The sequence below is a fragment of the Callithrix jacchus genome, chromosome 5 (genome assembly GCF_049354715.1).
Source record: "Callithrix jacchus isolate 240 chromosome 5, calJac240_pri, whole genome shotgun sequence".
NCBI classification, from domain to species: Eukaryota; Metazoa; Chordata; class Mammalia; order Primates; family Cebidae; genus Callithrix; species Callithrix jacchus.
The window spans coordinates 119,354,134-119,381,578 of NC_133506.1; the positions used below are offsets into that span (position 1 = coordinate 119,354,134).

At 47.7% G+C, this 27,445-nt stretch overlaps 3 protein-coding genes and 2 non-coding genes across 5 annotated transcripts in view; 1 reads left to right on the plus strand and 4 right to left on the minus strand.

The window, feature by feature from the left end:
- Positions 1-2,962: 2,962 nt before the first annotated feature.
- On the minus strand, positions 2,963-9,181 carry SPMAP1 (sperm microtubule associated protein 1). Its single transcript, XM_002748512.6, has 3 exons — positions 8,944-9,181; positions 5,089-5,188; positions 2,963-3,224 (listed from the first exon to the last, which is right to left on the minus strand). The coding sequence occupies exons 1-3, from the start codon at positions 9,148-9,150 to the stop codon at positions 3,067-3,069; spliced, it is 465 nt and encodes a 154-aa protein (XP_002748558.1). The 5' UTR covers positions 9,151-9,181; the 3' UTR covers positions 2,963-3,066.
- Positions 9,182-9,297: 116 nt separating this feature from the next.
- Positions 9,298-27,445, plus strand: part of LASP1 (LIM and SH3 protein 1) — a 92,156-nt gene continuing 74,008 nt past the window's right edge. Inside the window, exon 1 of the mRNA XM_035303304.3 lies at positions 9,298-9,444. The gene's annotated coding sequence lies outside the window, so the exon portion shown is untranslated. The remainder of the gene's footprint in view (positions 9,445-27,445) is intronic.
- Positions 17,030-22,415, minus strand: RPL23 (ribosomal protein L23). Its single transcript, XM_002748507.7, has 5 exons — positions 22,379-22,415; positions 21,727-21,810; positions 21,319-21,447; positions 17,296-17,409; positions 17,030-17,173 (listed from the first exon to the last, which is right to left on the minus strand). Exons 1-5 carry the CDS (start codon positions 22,389-22,391, stop codon positions 17,091-17,093), a joined length of 423 nt encoding a protein of 140 aa, XP_002748553.1. The 5' UTR covers positions 22,392-22,415; the 3' UTR covers positions 17,030-17,090.
- Positions 18,490-18,605, minus strand: LOC118154181 (U5 spliceosomal RNA). Its single transcript, XR_004744075.1, has one exon. It is a non-coding gene; the product is annotated as a U5 spliceosomal RNA (small nuclear RNA).
- Positions 21,559-21,694, minus strand: LOC118154359 (small nucleolar RNA SNORA21). Its single transcript, XR_004744226.1, has one exon. It is a non-coding gene; the product is annotated as a small nucleolar RNA SNORA21 (small nucleolar RNA).

A 27,445-nucleotide genomic window follows, 5' to 3' on the forward strand; every position in this document is an offset into this window, starting at 1 on the left:
CTCCTGTAGTCCCAATACTTTTAGGGGCCAAGGCATGTTGATGACTTGAGCCCAGCCTGGGCAATGTGCTTGTAGTCCCAGCTACTCAGGAGACTGAGGTGAGAGATTACCTGAGCCCAGGAGGCAGAGGTTGCAGTAAGCCAAGATCATACCATGGCACCGAGATTGCTACTGCACTCCAGCTGGGCAATAAGAGCAAAACTTTGTCGCAAAAGTAAATAAATAAATAAATAAGCCAGGTGTTGTGGCTCATGCCTATAATCCCAGTACTTTGTGGGGGCCAACGCGGGCGGATCATGAGGTCAGGAGATCAAGACCATCCTAGCTAACATGGTGAAACCCCGTCTCTACTAAAAATACAAAAAATTAGCCAGGCGTGGTGGCACATGCCTGTAGTCCCAGCTATTTGGGAGACTGAGGCAGAAGAATCACTTGAACCCGGGAGGCAGAGGTTGTAGTGAGCTGAGATGGCACCACTGCACTCCGCCTGGGTTACAGAGAGAGACTCCGTATCAATAAAGTAAATTAAAAAATAAATAGGCCGGGCGCAGTGGCTAACACCTATAATCCTAGCACTTTGGGAGGCCGAGGCGGGTGGATGACGAGGTCAAGAGATCGAGACCATCCTGGTCAACATGGTGAAAACTGTCTCTACTAAAAATACAAAAATTAGCTGGGCATGGTGGCGTGCACCTGTAGTCCCAGCTACTCGGGAGGCTGAGGCAGAAGAATTACTTGAACTCAGGAGGTGGAGGTTGCGGTGAGCCGAGATCGTGCCATTGCACTCCAGCCTGGGAAACAAGAGCGAAACTCCGACTCAAAAATAAATAAATAAAAATAAAAATAAATAAATAAAAAAACAAAAAGGCGTAGTGGCGCATGCCTGTAGTCGCAGTTACTGGGGAGGCTGAGGCAGGAGAATTGCTTGAGCCCATGAGTTTCAGGCTGCAGTGAGCCATGATCATGCTACTACACTCCAGCCTGGGTGACAGAGTGAGACCTTCTCTAAAAAAAAAAAAAAAAAAAAGATGTAATAAGCAATGGCACGATCTCAGCTCGCTGCAACCTCCGCCTTCCAGGTTCAAGTGTTTTTTTTTGCCTCAGCCTCCCGAGTAGCTGGGAATACAGGCATGTGCCACCACACCCAGCTAATTTTGTTTTTTCAGTTTTCTGGTTTTTTGGGTTTTTTTAGTAGAGACAGCGTTTCTCCATATTGGTCAGGCTGGACCCAACCTCAGGTGATCTGCCCACCTCAGCCTCCCAAAGTGCTGGGATTACAGGCATAAGTCACTGCACCCAGCCCTTTTTTTTTTTTTTTTGAGATAGAGTCTCACTCTTTTTGCCCAGGCTGGAGTTCAGTGGTGCAGTCTCACCTCATGCAACCTCTGCCTCCCGGGTGTAAGCAATTCTGGTGCCTCAGGCTCCCGAGTAGCTTGAATTACAGGTGCGTTCCACCATGCTTAGCTAGTTTTTGTATTTTTAGTAGAGATGGGGTTTCATCATGTTGGCCAGGCTGGTCTCGAACTCCTGACAGCAAGTGATCTGCCCGCCTCAGCCTCCCAAAGTGCTGGGATTACAGGCGTGAGCCACCGAGGCCGGCCCTTCTTTCATGTTTTAATTCGAGGCAGCTTTGCATGTACTGTTTTCAAAAATACACCTTGGAGGAACTACTATTTTTTTTTTTTTTTTTTAGAGAGAGGGGGTTTCTAACAAGTTGAAAGTTCATCTTTCCTGGTGACAGTGTGACTGACAAATTACTTTTAATATGGAAATGAGAAAACATCTGGGGAAGGGGGCACCCAGATTTGAACCAGGGACCTCTTGATCTGCAGTCAAATGCTCTACCCCTGAGGTATACCCCCACCACCTGGTCTGTACCCCTTCCTTGTCCACTTATGGTGACTCAATACAATCAAGTTCCACCCACACCAAAGTCCTGGTAAGCTTTGTGTTCTAAAGCCCCACCTTCTTCATTATCTTTCATCTGTTTTGGCTTTTCCCTTGGCCACCAATAAACTGAAAGGGAACACTTGAAAAATGACATCCTGGGCAGGGCGCGGTGGCTCACGCCTGTAATCCAAGCACTTTGAGAGGCGGAGGTGATGTCAGGAGTTCAAGAGCAGCCTGACCAACATGGTGAACCCCCATCTCCACTAAAAATAAAAAAAATTAAAAAAAAGGCTGGGTGCAGTGCCTCACGCCATGACTGTAATCCCAACACTTCGGGAGGCTGAGGCGGGGGAATCACCTTAGGTCAGGAGTTCTGGACCAGTCTAGCCAACATGGTGAAACCCTGTGTCTACTAAAAATACAAAAATTAGCCTGGTGTGGTGGCGATCGCCTGTAATCCCAGCTACTCCCAGCTGAGACAGGAGAATCGCTTGAACCCAGGAGATGGAGGTTGCAGTTAGCCAAGATCATGCCACTGCAATTCAGCCTGGGCAGCAAAGAGTAAAACTGTCTCAAAAATAAAAAAGCTGGGCATGGTGGCAGGCATCTGTAATCCCAGCTACTAGGGAGGCCGAGGCAGGAGAATATATGTGTGTGTGTGTGTGTGTGTGTGTGTGTGTGTATGTGCATACATTTTGTAAAGACAGAGTTTCGTCATGCTGCCCAGGCTGGTCTCAAGTGATCCACCTGCCTGAGCTCAAAGCAATCCTCTCTCCCTGCTCGGAGTAAACCAAGCTCTGTTCTTGAAGGAAACAATAGCCAGCTCTGCCCTGGGGCCCTGCTGGTAGGTGGGGAAGTGCTTTATTGAGGTTGAGTAATGTGGCTCCTTCTTATCCCACTGGCAGGGGAGAACTGAAGCCTCTCCTTTCAAACATGGCACTCGGCACTCGTTGGTATGAGTGCAAAGCGCAGGCCTGAGAAGCCCTTTCTCTTCTCACCTCCTCTCCACGGGGAAGAGAAGCTGAAGGTAGAGCTGGCTCCTTTCTCCAATCTCAGGGAAGAAACAGCACCCTTGGAGACACAAATAAATATTTTTAATGGAAATTAACTTTGAGAGTTCATCTAAACATCTGTCTTAGAAATTCACGTCCAGGGCTATGAAGGGAAGATATGCTGTTAGAACAGAGGAAACGTGGTGACTTCTCCAAAGACGGAAGTGCTCCAACGGAGGGCCGGGGTGTTCCGGCGGTAGCCAAACCTTCCATTGAACCCACTGAGTGGTTTAAGATCGGCATTGTAGTGGTCATGCCCAGTCACCTGCTGGAGAGAATGCCCTTGGGGGCGAGGAGAGAGAGGCCTGAGCCTGCATTCAGCCCACCTCTTGGCCTCCCCATTCCCCTGGGTATGGTAGGGGAGGCCAACCAGGTGTAGTCACTGCATTCCCCATGCCCACAGCCCAGTATGCAATCCTGAAATGTCCCGAGGCTCTGGGCTGAAAAACTAAGGACTGGTGAGGCTGGGGAACAGAAGGCTTCCTAGAAATAAAAACTTGCACCAGGAATAATTGCAGGAAGACTGTGAATGGTTTGTGCTGGGACAGGAGAGGCCAGAAATTCTGGGCTTGGCAGAGCTTGCCTTTCTCCCACGAGAAATGAGGAAAATCTCACCCTTGCCTCTGACCGATGTGGAAAAAGTGGATGAGATTAAGATCAGTTGGGCCAAACGTACAAAGGATCATGTGACTAGAGGAGGGGCCCAGGATGGTGGAGGAATTGGACTAGGAGGAGGGTTTACCCTGTTAGAAAAATACCACTCGAGTTGGCCGGGCGCAATGGCTCACATCTATAATCCCAGCACTTTGGGAGGCCAAGGTGGGTGGATCACAAGGTCAAGAGATCCAGACCATCCTGGTCAACAAGGTGAAACCTCGTCTCTACTAAAAATACAAAAATTAGCTGGGCATGGTGGTGCACACCTGTAGTCCCAGCTACTCAGGAGGCTGAGGCAGGAGAATTGCTTGAACCAAGGAGGCGGAGGTTGTGGTGAGCCGAGATCGTGCCATTGCACTCCAGTCTGGGTAACAAGAGCGAAACTCCATCTCAAAAAAAAGAAAAGGAAAGAAAAATATCACTCGCTGTGCGTGATGGCTCACACCTGTAATCCCAGCACTTTGGGAGGTGGAGGCAGGTGGATCACGAGGTCAGGAGTTCAAGACCAGCCTAGCCAATATCACAAAACCCTGTCTCTATTAAAAAATACAAAAAATTAGCGGGGCACGGTGGTGCATGCCTGTAATTCCAGCTACCGGGGAAGTTGAGGCAGGAGAATTGCTTGAACCTGGGAGGCAGAGGCAGGAGAATTGCTTGAACCTGGGAGGCAGAGGGAGGCTGAGGCATGAAAATTGCTTCAACCTGGGAGGCAGAGGTTGCAGTGAGCCGAGATCACACCGCTGCACTCCAGCATGGGTGACAGAGTGAGACTCCATATCAAAAAAAAAAAAAGAAAAATCTGTCTCAACTCTTTCTCATTGTTGCTAACCTGGGCTTGGAAATTGAGCAAGATGCAGCAGGGAGGGGAACAGGGGCTGCGGAAGAGCGGCCCCTGTTGGAGTTGGGAAGAGCGGAATCTTAAACCCCCAGCTCAGCGCTTCTTGCCAAATCACTTTAACTCAAGAAACTTGTTTCCCCAACTGTGCCATAGGGTTAGTGAGGGTGAAAAGTGCCTAACAAATGGCTCACGTCTATAATGCCAGCACTTTGGAAGGCTGAGGTCACAGGATCACTTGAGCCTAGGAGTTCAAGACCAGCCTGGGCAACATAGGGAGACTATCTCTACAAAAAATAAAAACTTAACTGAGTATGGGGGTGCACACCTGTGGGCCCAGCTGCTCAGGAGGCTGAGGTGGGAGGATTGATGAAGCCCAGGAAGTCAAGACTACAGTGAGTGGTAATTGTGCTACTGCAATTCATGCAATCCAGCTTGGACAACAGAGTGAGACCATGTCTCAAAAAAAAAAAAAAAGTGGGGCCTGACATACAGTAGGTGCTTATTAACTAATATTAGGGCGCACTGTGGCACCATCTGCTCATGTATGTGAAGGAAAGCTGGAAGGATGCGGTCCCTTGGCCTCTTCCCCTCAGCCAGGCTTCGCTATGGCCCAGGAACCATGATGAGGCTGGAAATGGAGGCAGCACTTGCCTGACCCTGCCCAGTTTCTCCTGTTGAGGTATCTCTGTCCTTGCCCGAAGATGTGGATGTAATCTACTATCCAGCCATCCCTTCCTGTACCGCCATGATCCTAAAATTGGGGAAGAGAATACAGAAGACTGTGAGCCACAATGCTGAGGTGGCCACAGTGCATACTGCCTTGGGGTTTGCTGGGGGGAGAGGGAAGAGTTCAGAGCCTTGGGTACCTGAGATGGACCGATTAAATATATTTAAGAACCAGGCCCGGCACGGTGGCTCAGGCCCGTAATCCCAGCACTTTGGGAGGCTGAGGCAGGCGGATCACCTGAGGTCGGGAATTCGAGACCAGCCTGACCAACATGGAGAAACCCCAAAATACAAAATTAGCTGGGCATGGTGGTGCGTGTCTGTAATCCCAGCTAGTCCGGAGGCTGAAGCAGAATTGCTTGAACCTGGGAGGTGGAGGTTGCTGTGAGCCAAGATTGTGCCATTGCATTCCAGCCTGGGCAACAAGAGTGAAACTTCCAGGCCGGGCCTGGTGGTTCACACCTGTAATCCAAGCACTTTGGAGGCCAAGGCAGGTGGATCACCTGAGGTCAGCAGTTCAAGACCAGCCTGACCAACATGGTGAAAGTGAAACCTCGTCTTTATTAAAAAAAAAAAACAAAAAAACGTGTAACTTCCTCTCAAAATAAAAAAGGAACCTATTGGCTCTCAGGGAGGGGCAGTCGAGTTTGGCAGCTAAAGGCTCGGTCTCTGCTGCAGAGAGGCTGGGTTCTAACTCCAGCTCAATCATTAACAGGCTTTGTGACCTTAAGCCAATTACACAGCTTTTCTGGGCCTCAGTTTCCTCATCAGTAAAAGGAGTCTGGTTGTGAGGTGTTTTTTTGTTTTTTGTGGGTTTTTTTTGAGATGGAGTTTCGCCCTTGTTACCCAGGCTGGAGTGCAATGGCACGATCTCGGCTCACCACAACCGCCGCCTTCTGGGTTCAGGCAATTCTCCTGCCTCAGCCTCCTGAGTAGCTGGGATTATAGGCACGCACCACCATGCCAAGCTAATTTTTTGTATTTTTAGTAGAGATGAGGTTTCACCATGTTGACCAGGATGGTCTCAATCTTTTGACCTCGTGATCCACCTGCCTTGGCCTCCCAAAGTGCTGGGATTACAGGTGTGAGCCACGGTGCCCGGCCTGAGGTTTGGTTTTTGAGACAGGGTCTCATTCTATTGCCCAGGCTAGAGTGCAATGTTGCCATCTCGGCTCACTGCAACCTGCGCCTCCTGGATTCAAGCAATTCTCCTTCCTCAGCCTCCTGAGTAGCTATGATTACAGGCGCCCGCCACCACGCCTGGCTAATTTTTGTATTTTTAGTAGAGATGCGGTTTCACATATTAGCCAGGCTGGTCTCAAACTCTTGACCTCAGGTGATCCATCAGCCTCGGCCTCCCAAAGTGCTGGGATTACAGGCGGGAGCCACCATGTGCCTGGCCTGCTATGAGACTTTAGTGACTTTGCTCAGATAAAGGACCTGGCATAGTGAAGTTTAATAAATATCATCTTGGCTGGGCACAGTGGCTCATGCCTGTAAACCCAGCACTTTGGGAGGCTGAGGCAGGTGGATCACCTGAGGTTAGGAGTTTGAGACCAGCTTGACTAACATAGTAAAACCTCATCTCTACTAGAAATACAAACATTAGCCAGGTATAGTGGTGAGCACCTGTAATTCCAGCTACTCACGAGGCTGAGGCAGGAGAATCGCTTGAATACAGGAGGCAGAGGTTGCAGTGAGCTGAGATGGCACCACTGCACTCCAGCCTGGGTGACAGAGCAAGACTCCATCTCAAAAAAAATAATAATAATAAAATAAAATAAGTAAATAAACATCATCTTTATTTAAATGAACACAATACCTACCACGAATGGTGGTTTTGACGATTAAAGAATGCTTTGAAAAATTAAACAGGTTGGCTGGGCTTGGTGGCTCACACCTGTAATTCCAGCACTTTGGGAGGCTGAGGCAGAAGGATCACCTGAGGTCAGGAGTTCAAGATCAGCCTGGCCAACATGGCAAAACCCTGTCTCTACTAAAAATACAAAACTCAGCCAGGTTTAATGGTGTGTGTGCCTGTAATCCCAGCTACTAGCGAGGCTGGGGCAGGAGAATCACTTGAACCCGGGAGATGGAGTTTGCAGTGAGCCAAGATCACACCACTGCACTCCACTCCAGCTTGGGAGATAGAGACTCCCTCTCAAAAAAAAAAAAAAAACAGGCTGGGCATGGTGGCTCACGCTTATAATTCCAGCACTTTAGGAGGCTGAGGCAAGAGGATTGCTTGAACCTAGGAGTTTGAGATCAGCCTAGATAACATTTTAGCAAAGATGGGGTTTCACGTATTAGCCAGACTGGTCTCAAACTCTTGACCTCCGGTGATCCACCAGCCCGACCTGTCCCTACAAAAAATTTAAAAATTAGCCGCCAGGCATGGTGGCACATGCCTGTAGTCCCAGCTACTCAGGAGGCTGACACTGGAGGACCCTTGAGCCCAGCAGTTCAAGGCTGCAGTGAGCTGTGATCATGTCACTGCACTTCCAGCCTGGGTGACAGATTGGGACTCTGCCTCAAAAAAGATAATTAAAAAGTTTTTTCAAGCTGGGCACGGTGGCTCACGCCTGTAATCCCAGCATTTTGGGAGGCTGAGGTGAGCGGATCACCTGAGGTCAGGAGTTCGAGACCAGCCTGACCAATATGGTGAAACCCCATCTTAAAAAATAATAGCAATAATAATAAATAGACCGGGCACGGTGGCTCACACCTATAATCCCAGCACTTTGGGAGGCCGAGGCGGGTGAATCACGAGGTCAAGAGATCAAGACCATCCTGGTCAACACGGTGATACCCCATCTCTACTAAAAATACAAAAATTAGCTGAGCATGGTGGTGTGCGCCTGTAGTCCCAGCTACTCGGGAGGCTGAGGCAGGAGAATTGCCTGAACCCAGGAGGCAGAGGTTATGGTGAGCCGAGAGCGCGCCATTGCACTCCAGCCTGGGTAACAAGAGTGAAACTCCATCTCAAAAAATAATAATAATAATAATAATTAAAAAAAAATAAATTTTTTTCTAAAGTGTACACCATATTATTTTCAAGCTTTTAAATACTCAGGTTTTTCCTTTTTCCTCCCCAGACTATGGTTCCTTCTGTTGTAAAATTACATGAGTATATGCCAGGTGTGGTGGCTCATGCCTATAGTCTCAGCACTTTGAGAGGCTGAGATGGGCAGGATCACTTGAACTCAGGAGTTCAAGCAGCCTGGGCAACATGGTGAAACCCTGTCTCCGCATCGAGAGGCTGAAGTGGGAGGATCACTTGAATACGGAAGGCGCAGTTTGCAGTAAGCCAAAATAGTGCCACTGCACTCCAGCCAGGGCAACAGAAAAAGACCCTGTCTCAAAACAAACAAAATCGCCTGGTGTGGTGGCTCACGCCTATAATCCCAGCACTTTGGGAGGCCAAGGTGGGCAGGCGGATCACCTGAGGCCAGGAGTTCGAGACCAGCCTGACCAACATGGAGAAACCCCATCTCTACTAAAAATACAAAAAATTATCCAGGCATGGTGGCGCATGCCTGTAACCCCAGCTACTTGGGAGGCTGAGGCAGGAGAATGGCTTGAACCTGGGAGGCAGAGGTTGCAATGAGCCGAGATGGCGCCACTTGCACTCCAGCCTGGGTGACTGAGTGACATTCTGTCTCAAATAAATAAGAAAGAAGGTAAACTGAGGAGATGAAAGTGGCAGAGCCTTCTTTGTGGTGAGGACGTTGGTGTGGGGACTTAGGGAGGTGTGTGGGGTCTTCTGGGAAGCTCCTATACCTGACCAGTTTTCCGCAAAATGGGCGGAACCACATGGCTCTGGAAGTAGCTGCGGGCGTGGTAGTCCTGCTGCGCGTTGTAGGGAGGAATCGCGGACCACAACTTGGGCCTAGAGCGCCCATAAGCGCGGGCAAGGGTGCTCACAGCCACCCCGTCCAAGATAAAGCCTTTCTCCAGTCGCAGGCGACGCTCACACAGGTACGCCATCCCAACCACTGCAGCCTTGGAGGGCCTTTCTGGCGGGGGATGAGAACCCTAGGTGGGGACCCCCCTGCGCATTGTGATGACAAAGACCCCTACGACACAAACCCTATTGTCTCCGCTCACCACGGTTGACCGGTGGGCCTTTAAGGCAGCGGGGGAAGTTGCTTGGCCCCGAGAGGAGGTTGACCAGAGACTGACTATGCAAGAGGACTTGGAAAGTGAAGAGGAGGAGCTTGGATAACTGATTGTGGGCAGTTTGAGTGCAGTTAAGTCCTGCTCCCCCAGCTATCCTTTAAGGTGAGCATTCTCTTTTCCCACGGTATTAACGTGCTATTTCCCCAGCTCAGTTTTGTTGAAAAGCTTGTACCCGAAATTGATCAGAAAGTTCAGATCGTGGGGAGCGGTGGCTCACGCCTGTAGTCCCAGCACTTTGGGAGGCCAAGGCGGAAGGATTGCAAGGTCAGGAGACTGAGACCATCCTGGCCAATATGGTGAAACCCCGTCTCTACTAAAAATACAAAGAAATAGCTGGGCGTGGTGGTGCGTGCCTGTAGTCCCAGCTACCTGGGAAGCCGAGGCAGGAGAATCACTTGAACCTGGGAGGCGGAAGTTGCAGTGAGCCAAAAAACACGCCTTTGCACCCCAGTCTGGCGACAGAGGGAGACTGTCTCAAAAAAAAAAAAAAAAAAAAAGAAAGAAAGAAAGAAAAAGAAAAAGAAAAAAAAAGTTCAGATCGCACAATTCTCATTTTTCAGAGCTAGAAGTTGAAGCTTACAAAGGTTCCGTAGGCCGGGTGCGTTGGCTCAGGCCAATAACCCCACCATTTTGGGAGAACGAGGCGTTGAGGGTGGGGGAGGTCGCTTGAGCCCAGGAGTTTGAAGACCATCCTGGGCAATACGGCGGAACCTCGTCTCTACTAAATAAATGAATACTTAGCAGAGTACGGTGGTACGCACCTGTGGACCTAGCTGCACTACAGGCTGAGCCATGGAATTCAAGGCTGCAGTGAGAGAGACAGAGAGAGAGAGAGAGAGAGAGAGAGAGAGAGAGAGATTGATTCTCCAAATCCAGTTAGCTGACTTCTCATCAGTCCACTTAACAATTCTCCTGCCCCATCCCAATTATCATTATTTATTTATTATTTGAGAGGGAGTCTTGCTCTGTCACCCAGGCCAGAGTGCAGTGGCACAATCTTGGCTCACTGCAAACTCCACCTCCTGGGTTCAAGTGGTTCTCCTGCCTCAGCCTCCCAAGTAGCTGAGATTACAGGCACCCGCCACCATGCCTGGATAATTTTTGTATTTTAGTAGAGATGGGGTTTCACCTAATTGATCAAGCTGGTCTTGAACTACTGACCTCAAATGATCAGCCTGCCTCTGCCTCCCAAAGTGCTGGAGGTGGGCTATTTTTTATATATTGAAAAATAATTTTTGGCCAGGCGAGGTGGCTCATGCCTATAATCCCAGCACTTTGGGAGGCCGAGACAGGTGGATCACGAGGTCAAGAGATCGAGACCATCCTGGTCAACAAGGTGAAACCCCATCTCTACCAAAAATACAAAAATTGGCTGGGCATGGTGGTGCGTGCCTGTAGTCCCAGCTCCTCGGGAGGCTGAGGCAGGAGAATTGCTTGAACCCAGAAGGCGGAGGTTGCGGTGAGCCGAGATTGTGCCATTGCACTCCAGTCAGGGTAACAACAGCGAAACTCTGTCTCAAAATATATATATATAAAATATTTATTTATTTATTTTGAGATAGAGTCTCACTCTGTCATCCAGGCTGGAGTGCAGTAGTGTGATCTTGGCTCACTGTAACCTCTGCCTCTTGGGTTCAAGCAATTCTCCTGCTTCAGCCTTCCAAGTAGCTGAGATTACATGTGCATGTCACCATACCCAGCTAATTTTTTTTGTTTGTTTGTGTGTGTGTGACAGAGTCTCACTCTGTCTCCCAGGCTGGAGTGCAGTGGCAGGATATCAGCTCACTGCAAAATTCGCCTCCCAGGTTCAAGCAATTCTCCTGCCTCAGCCTCCTGAGTAGCTGGGATAACAGGCACGTGCCACCACACCTGGCTAATTTTTGTATTTTTAGTAAAGATGGGGTTTCACCATGTTGGCCAGGCTGGTCTCGAACTCCTGACCTCAGGTGATCCACCCTCCACAGCCTTCCAAAGTTGGCGTGAGCCACTGTGCCCAGCCGCCTGGCTAATTTTTTTTTTTTTGAGATGAGTCTCACTCTATTGCTCAGGCTGGAATGCAGTGTCACAATTTCAGCTCACTGCAACCTCCACCTCCCAGGTTCAAGTGATTCTCCTGCCTCACCCTCCTGAGTAGCTGGGATTACAGGCACATGCCACCACACCACACCCAGCTAATTTTTGTATTTTTAGTAGAGACAGGGTTTCGCCATGTTGGTCCGGCTGGTCTTGAACTCCTGACCTCAGGATCTGCCCACCTTGCCTTCCCAAAGTGCTGGGATTACATACGTGAGCCACCGAGCTCAGCCTATTTTTTGTATTTTTATTATTTTTTATTTTGTTTGAGATGGAGTTTTGCTCTGTTGCTCAGGCTGGAGTGCAGTGGTACAATTTTGGTTCACTGCAACCTCCGCCTCCTAGGTTTACAGGTGCATGCAGCCATACCTGGCTAATTTTTGTATTTTTTGTAGAGACAGGGTTTCACCAGACTGGTCTCTCAACTCCTGACCTCAGGTGATCTGGCCTGCCTCGGCCTCCCAAAGTGCTGGGATTACAGGTGTGAGTAATTTTTGTATTTTTAGAAGAGATGGGGTTTTGCCATGTTGGCCAGGCTGGTCTGAAAATCCTGACCTCTGGTGATCCTCCCACCTTGGCCCCCCAAAGAGCTGGGATTACAGGCGTGAGCCACCCTGCCCAGCCCCACCCCAATTATTTTCCTCTGCTATTATTTATGCTTCTTTTTTTCCCCCTTGAGACAGGGTTTCACTCTTGTTGCCCAAGATGGCATGCAGCGTTGTGATTTCAACTCACTGCAACCTCCACCTCCCAAGTTTAAATGATTCTCCTGCCTCAGTTGCCCGAGTAGCTGGGACTACAAGTGCCCACCACCACACCTGGCTAATTTTTGCGTTTTTTGTAGACAGAGTTTTGCTATGTTGGCCAGACTGGTCTCAAACTCCTGAGCTCAAGTGATCAGCCCAGCTTGGCCTCCCAAGCTGAGAGAATTACAGTCATGAGTCACCAGGTCTGGCCTCATCCTTCCTTTAAAATAACAAAACAGTGGGGAGACACATTACCCTATTTTTCCTCGAGCTAATTTTCTTTCTCCTTTAGTTTCCACATACAGCATTGAATTTAGCTAATTATATATCTTATTGTTTTATTAATATCTGACACAGAGTCTTGCTGTTGCACAGGCTGGAGTGCAGTGGAGCAATCTAGGCTAACTGCAGCCTCTTGGGTTCTCTTGCCTCAGGCTCCGCAGTAGGTGGGACTACAGGTACATACAACCACACCCAGATGATATTTTTTGTAGAGATGGAGGTTTTTTTTTTTTGAGATGGAGTTTCGCTGTTGTTACCCAGACTGGAGTGCAATGGCATGATTTCAGCTTATCGCAACCTCCGCCTTCTGGGTTCAAGCAATTCTCCTGCCTCAGCCTCCCAAGTAGCTGGGACTACAGGCGTGCACCACCATGCCCAGCTAATTTTTGTATTTTTTTTTTAGTAGAGACAGGGTTTCACCATGTTGACCAGGACGGTCTCGATCTCTTAACCTCGTGATCCACCCACCTCGGCCTCCCAAAGTGCTGGGATTATAGGCATGAGCCACCGCGCCTGGCCTGGTTTTGTTTATTATGACAGAGTCCCGCTCTTGTCACCCAGGCTGGAGTGTAATGGTGTGATTTTGGCTCACTGCAACCACCACCTCCTGGGTTCAAGCAATTCTTGTCTCAGCCACCTAAGTAGCTGGGATTACAGGCATCCACCACCATGCCCAGCTAATTTTTGTATTTTTAGTAGAGATGGGGTTTCACCATGGTGGCCAGACTGGTCACAAACTCCTCACCTCAGGTGATCAGCCCACCTTGGCCTCCCAAAGTGCTGGGATTACAGGCATGAACCACCACGCTTGGGCGACAAAGGAAATTATTTAGTGAAATGTAAACATCAAGCTTTTAATCCAAGTTAAAAAAAAAATTCTCCAAAGAATAAAATATGAGGTGCGATGCAGTGGCTCACACTTGTAATTGCAGCCCTTTGGAGGCCAAGCCAGGAGGATTCAAGGTTACAGTGAGGTGTGATGGTGTCACTGCACTCCAGCAAGTCTGTCTCAAAAGATAATTCAAAATATCAGTGATTAGGGATAATATATAAAGATATAAAATGTGGGCCTAGGGACTTGTCACACTAAAGCTGACTTGAAATTGACCAACTCAGAGACATTATGGTCTCTTTAAAATTAGATTTAAGCCTGGCGCAGTTGCTCCCACCTGTAATCCCAGCACTTTGGGAGGCCGAGGCGGGTGGATCACGAGGTCGAGAGATCGAGACCATCCTGGTCAACATGGTGAAACCCCGTCTCTACTAAAAATACAAAAAAAATTAGCGCCGGGTGTGGTGGCTCAAGCCTGTAATCCCAGAACTTTGGGAGGCCGAGACGGGTGGATCACGAGGTCAACAGATTGAGACCATTCTGGTCAACATGGTGAAACCCTGTCTCTGTTAAAAATACAAAAAATTAGCTGGGCACGGTGGCGCGTGTCTGTAATCCCAGCTACTCGGGAGGCTGAGGCAGGAGAATTGCCTGAACCCAGGAGGCAGAGGTTGCGGTGAGCCGAGATCACGCCATTGCACTCCAGCCTGGGTAACAAGAGCGAAACTCCATCTCAAAAAAAAAAAATTAGCAAGGCATGGTGGCGCGTGCCTGTAATCCCAGCTACTCGGGAGGCTGAGGCAGGAGAATTGCCTGAACCCAGGAGGCAGAGGTTGCGGTGAGCCGAGATCACGCCATTGCACTCCAGCCTGGGTAACAAGAGCGAAACTCCGTCTCAAAAAAATTAAAAATAAATAAAATTAGAGATTTAATACTTTTAAAACCAAGAGTAGTTTAGTCTAGACAGGGCACTGGTTCTCAATCTTGAGTGTACCTTGAAATCTGCTGGGAGCTTTACAGCTCTGATGTCTGAGTCCTGTTCTGTACTCTAACTTAATTGGTTTGGGGTATGGACCAGAAACATTTTCAAAAGCTCCAGGTTAGAACAGCTCCTCTCTTGAGTCTGGTACATTCCGTACCTAATCATGGAAGACATTAAGGGTAGTCCTTTTTGATACCAAGTAGAGCTTGTATTTTTTTTATTTTTTTAAGATGGGGTTTCGGGCTGGGCTCACGCCTATAATCCCAGTACTTTGGGAGGCCGAGGCAGGTGGATCACGAGGTCAAGAGATCGAGACCATTACGGTCAACAAGGTGAAACCCTGTCTCTACTAAAAATACAAAAATTAGCTGGGCATGGTGGTGTGTGCCTGTAGTCCCAGCTACTCGGGAGACTGAGGCAGGAGAATTGTTTGAACCCAGGAGGCAGAGGTTGTGGTGAGCCGAGATCGTGCCATTGCACTCCAGTCTGGGTAACAACAGTGAAACTCCGTCTCAAAAAAAAAAAAAAAAAAGACGGGGTTTCACCATGTTGGTCAGGCTGGTCTTGAACTCCTGACCTCAGGTGATCTGCCTGCCTTGGCCTCCAAAGTGCTTGGATTACAGGCGTGAGCCACCATGCCTGGCTGGAGCTTGTATTATACCCAGCTTACAGGTAGAGCCATTTATGGCTGAGAATTGCAGATACAGATACATAAACACAAACCTTAGTCTAAAAACCCTAGTCTACTTTCCTGCAGATTATTGTTCTAAACTAATACTCATTTTTCCCAGATGCTGGGTATGTCATCTAAATCAACCTTTTTTTTGAGACAGAGTTTCACCAGTTGCCCAGGCTTTAGTTTAGTGCAGTGGCACGATTTCGGCTCACTGCAACCTCTACCTCCTGGGTTCAAGTGATTCTACTGCCTCAGCCTCCTGAGTAGCTGGGACTACAGGTGTGTCACACCACGCCCAGCTAATCTTGTATTTTCAGTAGAGACTGCGTTTCTCCATGTTGGTCAGGCTGGTCTCAAACTCCCGACCTCAGGTGATCCACCCACCTTGGCCTCCCAAAGCGCTGGGATTACAGGCATGAGCCACCACAACTGGCCTCAAATCAATTCTTAGAGTTTAGAAAGAAATGCTAACAACCAGCCAGGAGCAGTGGCTCATGCCTGTAATCCCAGCACTTTGGGAAGCCGAGGTGGGTGGATCACGAGGTCAGGAGTTTGAGACCAGCCTGGCCAACACGGTGAAACCCAGTCTCCAAAAATAAATAAAAATACAAAACATTAGCTGGGCATGGTGGCATGCACCCATAGTCCCAGCTACTCAGGAGGCTAAGACAGGAAAATCACTGAATTGCTTGAAACCAGGAAGCGGAGGTTGCAGTGAGCCGAGATCACATCACTGCACTCCAGCCTGGGCCACAGAGTAAGACTCCGTCTGAAAAAAAAAAAAAAAAAAAAAAAGCAAACTCCCTTATTAACAGGGCTTTATGCCTGTTGTGTTGGCAAAATTTTATCACATCCTTCTAGAGCTTGGAACATAAATTACACCATCATCCTGTCAAAATATTTTCATAGCAAAATACCTATAGGTACCATTAACTTAATTGTCTTCCACTGTGACAGTAAACCTACATGGCAATTACTGTTTTAAAAATACTCAGTTTACTCAAAACCTATAACTACTAACATGTGCATATACAAACAGGCTCCACTCACGTCAGTCCTCAAAAGCCAGGTCTGTGTCCAGGATCCAACTAAACTCTTTCTTTTTTTTTTTTTGAGACGGAGTTTCGCTCATTACCCAGGCTGGAGTGCTATGGCACGATCTCGGCTCACGGCAACCTCTGCCTCCTGGGTTCAAGCAATTCTCCTCCCTCAGCCTCCTGAATAGCTGGGATTACAGGTGCGCGCCATGATGCCCAGCTAATTTTTTGTATTTAGTAGAGACAGGGTTTCACCTTGTTGACCAGGATGGTCTAGATCTCTTGACCTCGTGATCCACCCACCTCGGCCTCCCAAAGTGCTGGGATTACAGGTGTTAGCCACCACACCCAGCCTTACATTTTTTTTCTTCAAGACAGGGTTTCACCATGTTCGTCAGGCTGGTCTTGAACTCCCAACCTCAGGTGATCCGCCCGTCTTGGCCTCAAAAGTGCTTGGATTACAGGGGTGAGCCACTACACCTGGCCACTTCAATGCCTTTCTCACTGTAGGAGAGGCTACCTTGGATAACTTGTCAAGTAATATCTACTATCTGTTATTTATTTTTGGGACTCAAAACCCAAATAATCCTTTTTGAAGTGAAAATTATAAATACATCAAGTGGAAAATGCGAAGTCTGCACTCACAAAACAGGACTGCCTTTTTTTTTTTTTATCCTGTAAAACATGCCCAGAGAAAGTTTCCATTTCACCAAAGCAATGGTCAGGGGTCAGGGGATGTCAAAACAGTGTAGAGGCCAGGGTGGGCAGATCACTTGAGTCCAGGAATTTGAGACCAGCCTGCCCAACATGGTAAAACCCTGTCTATACTAAAAATACAAAAATCAGCCAGGCATGATGGCAGGTGCCTGTAACTCCAGCTACCTGAGAGGCTGACGCAGGAGAATCACTTAAACCTTGGAGGTGGAGGTTGCAGCGAGCAAGATCTCACCACTGTACTCCAGCCTGGGTGACAGAGCGAGACTGTCTTAAAAACTTAAAAAAAAAAAAAAAAAAAAGAGAGAGAGAGAGAAATGTAGAAGTGGACAGGGAGGCAAGCACTGTGAACAAATACTTTTTAATGGTTTTAAAGTTTTTATTTTTTTACAAATATACTGGAGAATCATGCAATGCTGCCAGCATTGGATGCAATCCGGGGCCACAGGTCTGCACACTCCTTTGCTACTGGTCCTGTAATGGCAGAACCTGCATTAAAAAAAAGCATGTGGGGACAGGTTAAGGCATCAAACGCAGGGTCCTTGGCCTGTACTTCTAGACAATCCACCCAACCTCAGAGACCTAAGGAACAAGCTGGACTGATTTCCTACCTTTCATCTCGCCTTTATTGTTCACTATGACCCCTGCATTATCTTCAAAATAAAGAAACACGCCATCTTTTCTCCGGTATGACTTTCGTTGTCGAATGACCACTGCTGGATGTACTGAGAGAATAAAAAAGGAAAGCAGTCATTAACCCATCAAGTCCCAGCACCACCACAAAAGCACTTTCCAACTAGACAGATTGTATACTTAGCATTTCACTGAGGCAGTGAAAGACAGTGTAAATATCAATCTTTAAGGTGATCCTCCCACTTCAACCTCTCTAGTAGCTGGGACTACAGGTGCGTACCACCATGCCCAGATAATTTGTTTTTCTGTTTCTGGCTTTTTCCCATAGAGACAGGCTTTCACCATGCTGGCCAGACAGGCCTCCCGAAGTGCTGAGAGTATAAGCATGAGCCACCACAGCCAGTCCCTATTCATGTATTAAAAATCAAAGCTGCCAGTATTTTCTTGCAAGTGTGAAACTCTTAGAAGACAATTATCCTTGCCTATGCCTTTTCCAACTTCACCCCACAGATGGGTTATTAAGATCTGAGGATCGCTGGGCATGGTGGCTCAAACCTGTAATCCCAGCACTTTGGGAGGCCGAGATGGGTGGATCATGAGGTCAAGAGATCGAGACCATCCTGGTCAACATGGTGAAACCCCGTCTCTACTGAAAATACAAATTAGCTGGGCATGGTGGCACCTGCCTGTAATCCCAGCTACTCGGGAGGCTGAGGCAGGAGAATTGCCTTCACCAAGAGGCGGAGATTGCGGTGAGCTGAGATCGCGCCATTGCACTCCAGCCTGGGTAACAAGAGCGAAACTCCGTCTCAAAAAAAAAGATCCCAGGATCACTGAATTGGGATGTAGAAATGGGACCTGGGACCCCCAACCCCTCCCAGTCCTTGTAATGAGCAGAGAGGCCAACCTATTCACACAGAAATCTGGAAAACGGTTTTAACACTAGAAAACAGTTTGAATTTCCAGGCCCAAGCACCAGGCTTTATGTTTTACTTTTTTTTTTTTTTGATGAGTCCTGCCTAAGCAAGACATCAAAAAATTCAGTTAAAAATTCCTAATTGGGCCGGGCTCGGTGGCTCACGCCTGTAATCCCAGCACTTTGGGAGGCCAAGGTGGGTGGATCACCTGAGGTCAGGAGTTCGAGACCAGCCTGGTCAACATGGCGAACCCCACCTCTAAAAATAAAATAAAATAAAATAAAAATAAACAAACTCATAATTGTTCCTCTCCACGGAAATCTTTAGTAAAAGGCGAAAGATTTATTCGTTATGAATAGAAACCAGAGGCCGGGTGCGGTGGCTCAAGCCTGTAATCCCAGCACTTTGGGAGGCTGAGGCAGGTGGATCACGAGGTCAAGAGATCGAGACCATCCTGGTCAACATGGTGAAACATCGTCTCTACTAAAAATACAAAAATTAGCGGGGCATGGTGGTGCATGCCTGTAATCCCAGCTACTCGGGAGGCTGAGGCAGGAGAATTACTTGAACCCAGGAGGCGGAGGTTGCGATGAGCCGAGATCACGCCATTGCACTCCAGCCTAGGTAACAAAAGCAAAACTCCGTCTCAAAAAAAAAAAAAAAAAAAAAAAGAGAAAGAAACCAGAGCATTATGTTTTACTTTTAATGAACTGTTTTCCAATGCTGTAAGTAACTTTTACACCTATCTGTACTAAGATGAAAAAGGTGCTTTTCTCAACTTTTGAAATGAAGTATCACTACATAATGAAATATAATGCTTGTGAAAAACTGTATCTGCATTCAAATTTTGACTGATATACTAGCTTGGAGACCTTGAGCAAGTTACTTACACGGAATTTTTATAAAGACAGGAAGAATGACCTTCCTTGAAGCAAGTACTATACAAAAAATAGATTAAGTCTGGCCAGGCATAGTGGCTCACGCCTGCAATCCAACACTTGGGAGGCTGAGGTGAGCAGATCACAAGGTTAGGAGACCAACCTGGCCAACATAGTGAAACCCCATCTCTACTAAAATTACAAAAATTAGCCAGGAGTGGTGGCTGAGCACCTATAATCCCAGCTACTTAGGAGGCTGAGGCAGTAGAATCACTTGAACATAGGAGATGGAGGTTGCAGTGAGCTGAGATCATGCCATTGCAATCCAGCCTGGGCAACGCAGCAAGACTGTCTCAAAATAAAATAAAATTTAAAAAAGTAAGTCTAACCAAGTTAGTAACGGGACACACATGAGGTAGCCAATATTTACTGACCCTCCTCTACTTATAAACCATTTAATCCTCAAAAATTCATCAAGAAGATAAATAGTCCTGGCCCCTTTGCATATTTCTGTACTTGTTACTTATAGATATTAAGTTCCAAGGGGAGGGGATGTATTTATTTAGCAGAAACAAGGACCAAAAAAGACATTAACCAGAACTGGAAACTCACAACTAGTTTTAAAACAGAAGTTGGGCATAGTGGCTCACGTCTGTAATACCAGCACTTTGAGAGAGTGAGGTGGGCGAATCACATGGTCAGGAGAGTTCGAGACCAGGCTGGCCAGCATAGTGAAACCCCATCTCTACTAAGAAAAATAGAAACAATTAGCGTGTGATGGTGTGTGCCTGTAATCCCAGCTTCTCAGGAGGCTGAGGCAGGAGAATCAGGTGACCCCAAGAGGCAGAGGTTGCAGTTAGCTGAGATCGCACCATTGCACTCCAGCCTTGGCGAAACTCTGTCTCGAAACAAAAAAAAAACCACTTAAGTGTTCGGAGCTCTGGTCTGTTCCACCACTGACTAAAACCAACAATCCACTCTCCTGCCATCTCATCCACAAAGTGATGGCCATTTGCTCTACTCTTCTCTGATAGCTTCCTGGGCCACCAGTCAGACCCAGGAAGTATTCTGAGAAGAGAAAAAAGCACAACTGCTAAATCACAATTACAGTGCTACCAAGCCCTCAAATGGATATTAATGGTGAACAGAAAAAGATTTCTTTTCTCTCCCCCGCCACTTTTTTTTTGAGAGGATGTCTCACTCTGTTGCCCAGGCTGGAGTGCTGTGGCACGGTCTCAGCTCACTGCAACCTCTGCTCCTGGGTTCAAGTGATAATCCTGGCTTAGCCTCCTAACTGGGTAGGAGGCGCCTTCTACCATGCCCAGGTAATTTTTTGTATTTTTAGTAGAGACAAGGTTTCACCATGTTGGCCAGGCTGGTCTCGAACTCCTGACCTCATGGATCCACTTGCCTTGGCCTCCCAAAGCACTGGGATTACAGATGAGAGCCACTGTGCCTGGCTACAAAAAAAAAATTTCTTATTTATTTATTTATTTTTGAGATGGAATTTCGCTGTTGTTACCCAGACTGGAGTGCAATGGCACGATTTCAGCTCACCGCAACCTCCGCCTCCTGGGTTCAAGCAATTCTCCTGCCTCGGCCTCCTGAGTAGCTGGGACTACAAGCGCACACCACCATGCCCAGCTAATTTTTGTATTTTTAGTAGAGATGGGGTTTCACCATGTTGACCAGGATGGTCTCGATCTCTTGACCTCGTGATCCACCCACCTCAGTCTCCCAAAGTGCTGGGATTATAGGCGTGAGCCACCGCGACCTGCCACAAAAAAAAGATTTCTAACCCAAGGGCTAAAAAAATCTACTGGAGAGCATCGTGGGGCGGAGTAAGTGTATTACAAGGCTGACAAGTCAACATCTTATTTGTAAATCAAGGAATGGCTAGGAAATCTTTAGAAAAGCAAGACATCCCAGCAAAGAGACGGACTAACTAGGCACAGGGTTTAAAAAAAGTTCAAGAGCTGAAATTAAAGCACATCAAATACCAGCAGTTCTAGAGCCAGACAGGACACAAGCTGCAAATATGGAAGTGACAAAATGATGGTCCTCCCAACACAGTCTGAGCAAAAACTTATTTATTCTCACACTGCCTCTCCACGGAAAACAAACTTGGAAACTAACCCCTTTTCCAATAAAGGAAGAAGTCCCCCCACTACCCATCTGTATTAAGGAGGGCTCAATGTTTACTCACCCTTTTTTCTGAGCTCTGGTTTGCCTTTCTTGACTGTGGCCATCACCATGTCACCGACACCAGCAGCGGGAAGTCTGTTCAGCCGTCCCTTGATCCCCTTCACAGAGATGATATACAGGTTTTTGGCTCCTACAAAAGGATGCAAACAAAAATCACAAAATGTTGAGGGCCGATCAGGCCGTTGCGTCAGTATAACATTTCCCAAACACTCACTGCCGAAGCAGTTAGTCCCCAAGAGCGCCTTGTCACACCACTGATTGAAGCAAAACAACACATCATGCTGTCACTTCACCCAAAAGCGGTGTTTCCATTCTCCCCTTTCTTGACGGCTCAGTAGGTCATTAGCCACAGGCCCACTGAGTGCTTTTAAAAAGGGGGAGTATAGCAGCGTGCAGTCAAAGACCTCACCTGTGTTGTCAGCACAGTTGATCACAGCTCCTACCGGAAGACCCAAGGAAATCCGGAATTTCGCACCAGAGGACCCACCACGTCCTGTGGATATACAGGGAAGGGAAACAGGATAAAGAGACCACTATCTAGACATGGGTCCGAGTTCCTCCTCATACACTCCGCACATGCTTTGATAGACTGTACTACAGATTAGCCCTCTCGAATTTTACTTATGCCGTCCCCGTGTGCCACCCTATTCTCACGGGAGGTAGCCATTTCTCACTATTACCACTCTGACATCGAAATTAAGGAACTGGAAGACTCAGCCCTTGCTCCAACTTTCGCAAAAACTCAATTACCTCTGCAAGGCAGAAGACCGCAGAGATCTCGAAAACCAGGGTCTAACCCAGTCTAACTTCAACCCCATTACGCCCTATTCGCGGAGCGAACTCGCTGGATCCAGGCTACAGTCGAGATCCTGCCATCTCAACTCTTAAGCACCCCAGTGCCACTTTCGGGGGTCCTGGCGGTCCTCTCGCGGTAGCCTAGCTCTCCATCTCGGGCCTGAAGGAGAGCACAGCGCCCCAGCTGCCTAGAGCTACCGCTCCCGATGAACCCGCCAGGCACTGCACGACAGATGGTGGAGGATCCTCCAAAAGTAAAACCTCACCTCGCTTCGACATCTTGGACGCCGGAAAGAGAAAAAGGAAGTAGCTTCAAAGGATACTGGGATATGAACTTTGATGCCCCACCCACTCTCGTCACGTGACCGGAGCTTAACCCCTCTTTGGGCGCTGCCTTATTACGTAATAGGTTAACTACGTCGGTTTGATTCATCTCTGGAAGTGGGCGTTGAAGTAGAAGTGCAAGAGATTGGAAGTCTCTTCTCTACGAGCTTAAAAGTAGTTGTAGACGTGGAAACAGTGATTTGTTGTTATCTTGCTTACGTCCTCTTTTGAGCACTTAATACGTGCCAGGCACTTATCTGCACACTAGAGAATAGGAATTAAAACACAGTTTGTGCCGTGTGTGGGGTCCCCAAGGAACACTCTAAACGGCTCTTGAGTAGTGCTATACAGATCATTCCATCTATGTGTGCTTGGTACCATACCATTCTGTATTTTACATATACTGTATTGCTCTATTGCCCTCCCTCCCGTGTTTTGTTTTTGTTTTTGTTTTTTTTTCTTTCTCTTTTTGAGACGGAACCTCCCTCTGTCGCCCAGGCTGGAGTACAGTGGCGCGATCTTAGCGTACTGCAACCTCCTGTTACCTGGAAGCCACCTCCCCACTTCCAGTCTTCCTGCCTTTGCTTCAACTTGTCCCGCCTTTCCAGACCGAAACAATGTACTTCTTACATATATTGATTAATGTCTCATGTCTTTTTTATACCTAAAAGGTATAAAACCAAGCTGTGGCCCGATGATCTTGGGCACATATCATCAGAACTTCCTGAGACTGTGTCACAGGAGCAACCTCGACCTTGGAAAAATAAACTTTCTAAATTAATTGAGACCTGTCTCCGATTTTCTGGATTCACACAATTAAAAATAGAATGAGGCCGGATGTGATCGCTCATGCCTGTAATCTTAGCACTCTGGGAGGCCAAGGTGGGCAGATCACCTGAGGTCAGGAGTTCGAGACCAACGTGGCCAAAATGGCGAAACCCCGTCTCCACAGAAATACAAACATTAGCTGGGCATGGTGGCAGGTGCCTGTAATCCCAGTTACTCGGGAGGGTGAGGCAGGAGAATCATTTGAACCAAGGAGGTGGAGGTTGCAGTGAGCCAAGATCGCACCATTGCACTCCAGCCTGGAATATACAGTGAGTCTCTGTTTAAATAAATAAATAAGGCCAGCGCGGTGGCTCACGCCTATAATCCCAGCACTTTGGGAGGCTGAGGCGGGTGGATCACGAGGTCAAGAGATCAAGACCATCCTGGTCAACAAGGTGAAACCCCATCTCTACTTAAAATACAAAAATTAGCTGGGCATAGTGGTACACGCCTGTAGTCCCAGCTACTCGGGAGGCTGAGGCAGGAGAATTGCTTGAATCCAAGAGGCGGAGGTTGCGGTGAGCTGAGATCACACCATTGCACTCCAGCCTGGGTAACAAGAGCGAAACTCCGTCTCAAAATAAATAAATAAATTAATTAATTTAAAAAAATGGGGCCAGCCATGGTGGCTCACATCTGTAATTCCAGCACTTTGGGAGGCCAAGGTGGGTGTATTACTTGAAATCAGGAGTTGGAGATCAGCCTGTCCTAAATAGCGAAACTGTCTCCACTAAAAATACAAAAATTAGCCTGGTATGGTGGCTTATGCTTGTAATTCTAGCACTTTGTGAGGCCACGGCGGGCAGATCACCTAAGCTCAGGAGCTGAAGAGCACCCCAAGCAACATGGCAAAACCCTGTCTCTACTAAAAGTACAAAAAAATTAGCTGGGCGTGGTGCGTGTGCCTGTAATCCCAGCTACATGGGAGGCTGAGGCAGGAGAATTGCCTGAACCCAGCAGGCGGAGGTTACAGTGAGCTGAGATCACGCCATTGCACTCCAGCCTGGGTAACAAGAGCAAAAACTCTGTCTCAAAAAAAAAAAGATAGAGAGAGAAGAAAGGAGTTGGAGGATTCAATGGAGGAGGAACACTTGAATCCGTGAGTTCGAAGCTTCAGAGAGCTAGGATCACACTTTTTTTAATTTTTAATTTTTAGATAGTGTCTCACTCTGTTGCCCAGACCACGGACTGGCTGACTGCAGCCTCAATCTCTCCAGCTCAAGTGACCCTCCCATCTCAGCCTCCCAAAGTGCTGGGATTACAGGCATGAGCCACTGTGCCTAGTCTGATCACACCTGTGAATAGCCACTGCACTCCAGCCTGGACAACACAGTGAGATCCCATCTTTCTTTCTTTATTTTTCTTTTTTTCTTTGAGATCGAGTTTCTCTTTTGTCCAGGCTGGAGTGCAGTGGTGCAATCTTAGCTCACTGCAATCTCCGCCTCCCTGGTTCAAGCAATTCTCCTGCCTCAGCCTTCCAAGTAGCTGGGATTACAGGCATGTGCCACCATGCCCGGCTAATTTTTGTATTTTTAGTAGAGATGGGGTTTCATCATGTTGGCCAGGCTGATCTCAAACTCTTGACCTCAGGTGATACGCCTGCCTCAGCCTCCCAAGTTGCTGGGATTACAGGTGTGAACTGCCATGCCTGCCGAGACCCCATCTTTCTATATAGAATAAATACAGCCAGGCACTGTGGCTCATGCTCTACTAAAAATATAAAAATTAGTTGGGCATGGTGGCGGGTGCCTGTAATCCCAGCTACTCGGGAGGCTGAGGCAGGAGAATCACTTGAACCCGGGAGGCAGAGGTTGCAGTGAGCCAAGACTGCACCATTGCACTGCAGCCTGGGTGACAGAGCAAGACTTTGTTTCCCCCACCAAAAAAATTAGCTGGGCTTGGTGACACATGCCTGTAATCCCAGCTGCTTGGGAAGCTGAGGCAGGAGAGTCGCTTAAACCAGGGAGGTGGAGGTTGCACTGAGCCAAGATCGGGCCACTGCCCTCCAGCCCGTATGGCAAGAGTGAAACGCTGTCTCATAAATAAATACACGCGTGTGCACACACACACACGGAGAGAGAATGGTCAGTGTAGGCCTCATTAAAGATATTGACATTAACCCAGGCATAGTGGCTCACACCTGTAATCTCAACACTTTGGAAGGTTGAAGCAGGAGGATCCTTTGAGCTCAGGAGTTTGAGACCAGTCTGGGCAACATAGGGTGATTCCATGTCTTCAAAACATTTAAAAATCAGCTGGTGGCAGCTGGGTGCGATGGCTCATGCCTGTAATCCCAGCACTTTGGGAGGCCAAGGCGGGCGATCACCTGAGGTCAAGAGTTCAAGACCAGCCTGGCCAACATGGTGAAACTCCATTCCTACAAATATACAAAAATTAGTCTTGCATGATGGCAGATGCCTGTAATCCCAGCTACTCATAGGCTAAAGTTGGAGAATCGTGTGAACCTGGGGGGTGGAGATTGCAGTGAGCTGAGACCATGCCATTGTACTCTAGCCTAGGTGAGAAAGTGAGAGCTCCATCTCAAAAAAAAAAAGGAAGTAATGGAACGAAACTAATGTGGACTTTGGCATTGGCTGAGTGAAATGAGGAACCATTATTTTGATTTTAATCAGAGGAGGGACATGATTTGACTAATGTGTCAGAAGGATCACTGTGGTTGAATTGTTAAGACTAGACTGGGAGAGGACACAGGGACATAAGTAAGAGGATTCATTAAGAAGCTATTTCGGTAGCCCAGGAGAGAAATTATGGTGAGTTGGACTAGAATGGTAGCAGTAGAGGTAATGTGTGGTCAGATTCTGGATGTGTTTTGGAGGTAGAGCCAATAAAATGTGGGGTATGAAAGACAGGAATCAAAATATCTCCAAGGCTTTAAGCCTGAGCAGTTGGAAGATAGCATTGCCGTCAACCAAGATGGAGAAGAATATGGTTACGGGAGGAACAGTGTTCTTGGTTGGTACTACCACCAGTGTCTCAACCAGAAAATAGGAACACAATTAATTCTCTTCTCCTAGGCCCCTAGATCTAGTCACCAAGGTCTATTACCTTGACTCTATTTCATAAATTTTTCTGCCCATGCCTTCCAAGATCTGCATTTGATTCAAAGCAAGTCATCAGCTTGTATACGTTCTGATCATAATTTCCCACCGCTAGAAACCATGTGCTGTCCTGGCAAGGTGGCTCATACCTGTAATCTCAGCACTTTGGGAGGCCGAGGCAGGCAGATCCCCTAAGGTCGGGAGTTTGAGACCAGCCTGGCTAACATGGTGAAACCCTGTCTCTAACAAAAATACAAAAATTAGCCAGTGGTGGTGGCGGGCGCCTGTAATTCCAGGTATTCAGGAGGCTAAGGCAGGAGAATCGCTTGAACCTGGGAGGCAGAGGTTGCAGGGAGCCAAGGTCGCCCCACTCCACTCCATCCTGGCATAGAGCGAGACTCCGTCTCAAAAAACAAAACAAAACAGGAAACATGTGATGGCCCTCTAGTACTTATAGAATAAAGTCCAAGCTCCTTAGCACAGCGTTGAAGTCACCGGAAATGGCCTACCTACCTCTTCCCTGGCTCCATCTTCTGCCACCTTGCCTCTTAGATTTCACACACCAGAAACACCAAACCACTTAGGATTTCTGGACATATGCTTTAGATTTGCACTTTCTTGTATTTATGCACCTGCCTGCTTTATACGCACTATGCGGTTTTTTTTTGAGACAGAGTTTTGCTCTTGTTGCCCCGGCTGGAGTGCAATGGCACTATCTCAGCTCACTGCAACCTCCACCTTCCAGGTTCAAGTGATTCTCCTGCCTCTGCCTCCCAAGTAGCTGGGATTACAGGCATGCACCACCACTCCCAGTTATTATTTTTATTATTATTTTTTGTATTTTTAATAGAGACGGGGTTTCACCATGTTGGTCAGGCTAGTCTTGAACGCCTGACCTCAAGTGATCCATCCATGGTGGCCTTCCAAAGTGTGGGGATTACTGGCATGAGCCACCATGCCCAACCAATGTGTTCTTTAAAACTCTGCTCAGAGGTGGCAGAGGGGTAAGAAAAACAAAAGAAAAAACTCTGCTCAGATACCATCTCTTCTCTAAGCCATTTCACAACCTCAGCAGTTTATTCCCAAGCCACCTCTTTACTAGGAGCAGTCGTTCTCAAATAT

What these genes read in the sequence shown, in the direction of transcription:
- RPL23 (XM_002748507.7), bottom strand. An exon ending in CAACTGTGCTGACAACACAG is followed by an intron (nt 21,448 to 21,726) that starts GTGAGGTCTTTG and finishes ATCCTTTTGTAG; the next exon opens with GAGCCAAAAACCTGTATATC. An exon ending in ACCAGAGCTCAGAAAAAAGG is followed by an intron (nt 17,410 to 21,318) that starts GTGAGTAAACAT and finishes TTATTCTCTCAG; the next exon opens with TACATCCAGCAGTGGTCATT.
- SPMAP1 (XM_002748512.6), bottom strand. Translation starts at nt 9,150, where the DNA reads ATGGCGTACCTGTGTGAGCGTCGCCTGCGACTGGAGAAAGGCTTTATC. An exon ending in TTTTGCGGAAAACTGGTCAG is followed by an intron (nt 5,189 to 8,943) that starts GTATAGGAGCTT and finishes CCCCAATTTTAG; the next exon opens with GATCATGGCGGTACAGGAAG. An exon ending in GAGAAACTGGGCAGGGTCAG is followed by an intron (nt 3,225 to 5,088) that starts GCAAGTGCTGCC and finishes CTCGCCCCCAAG; the next exon opens with GGCATTCTCTCCAGCAGGTG.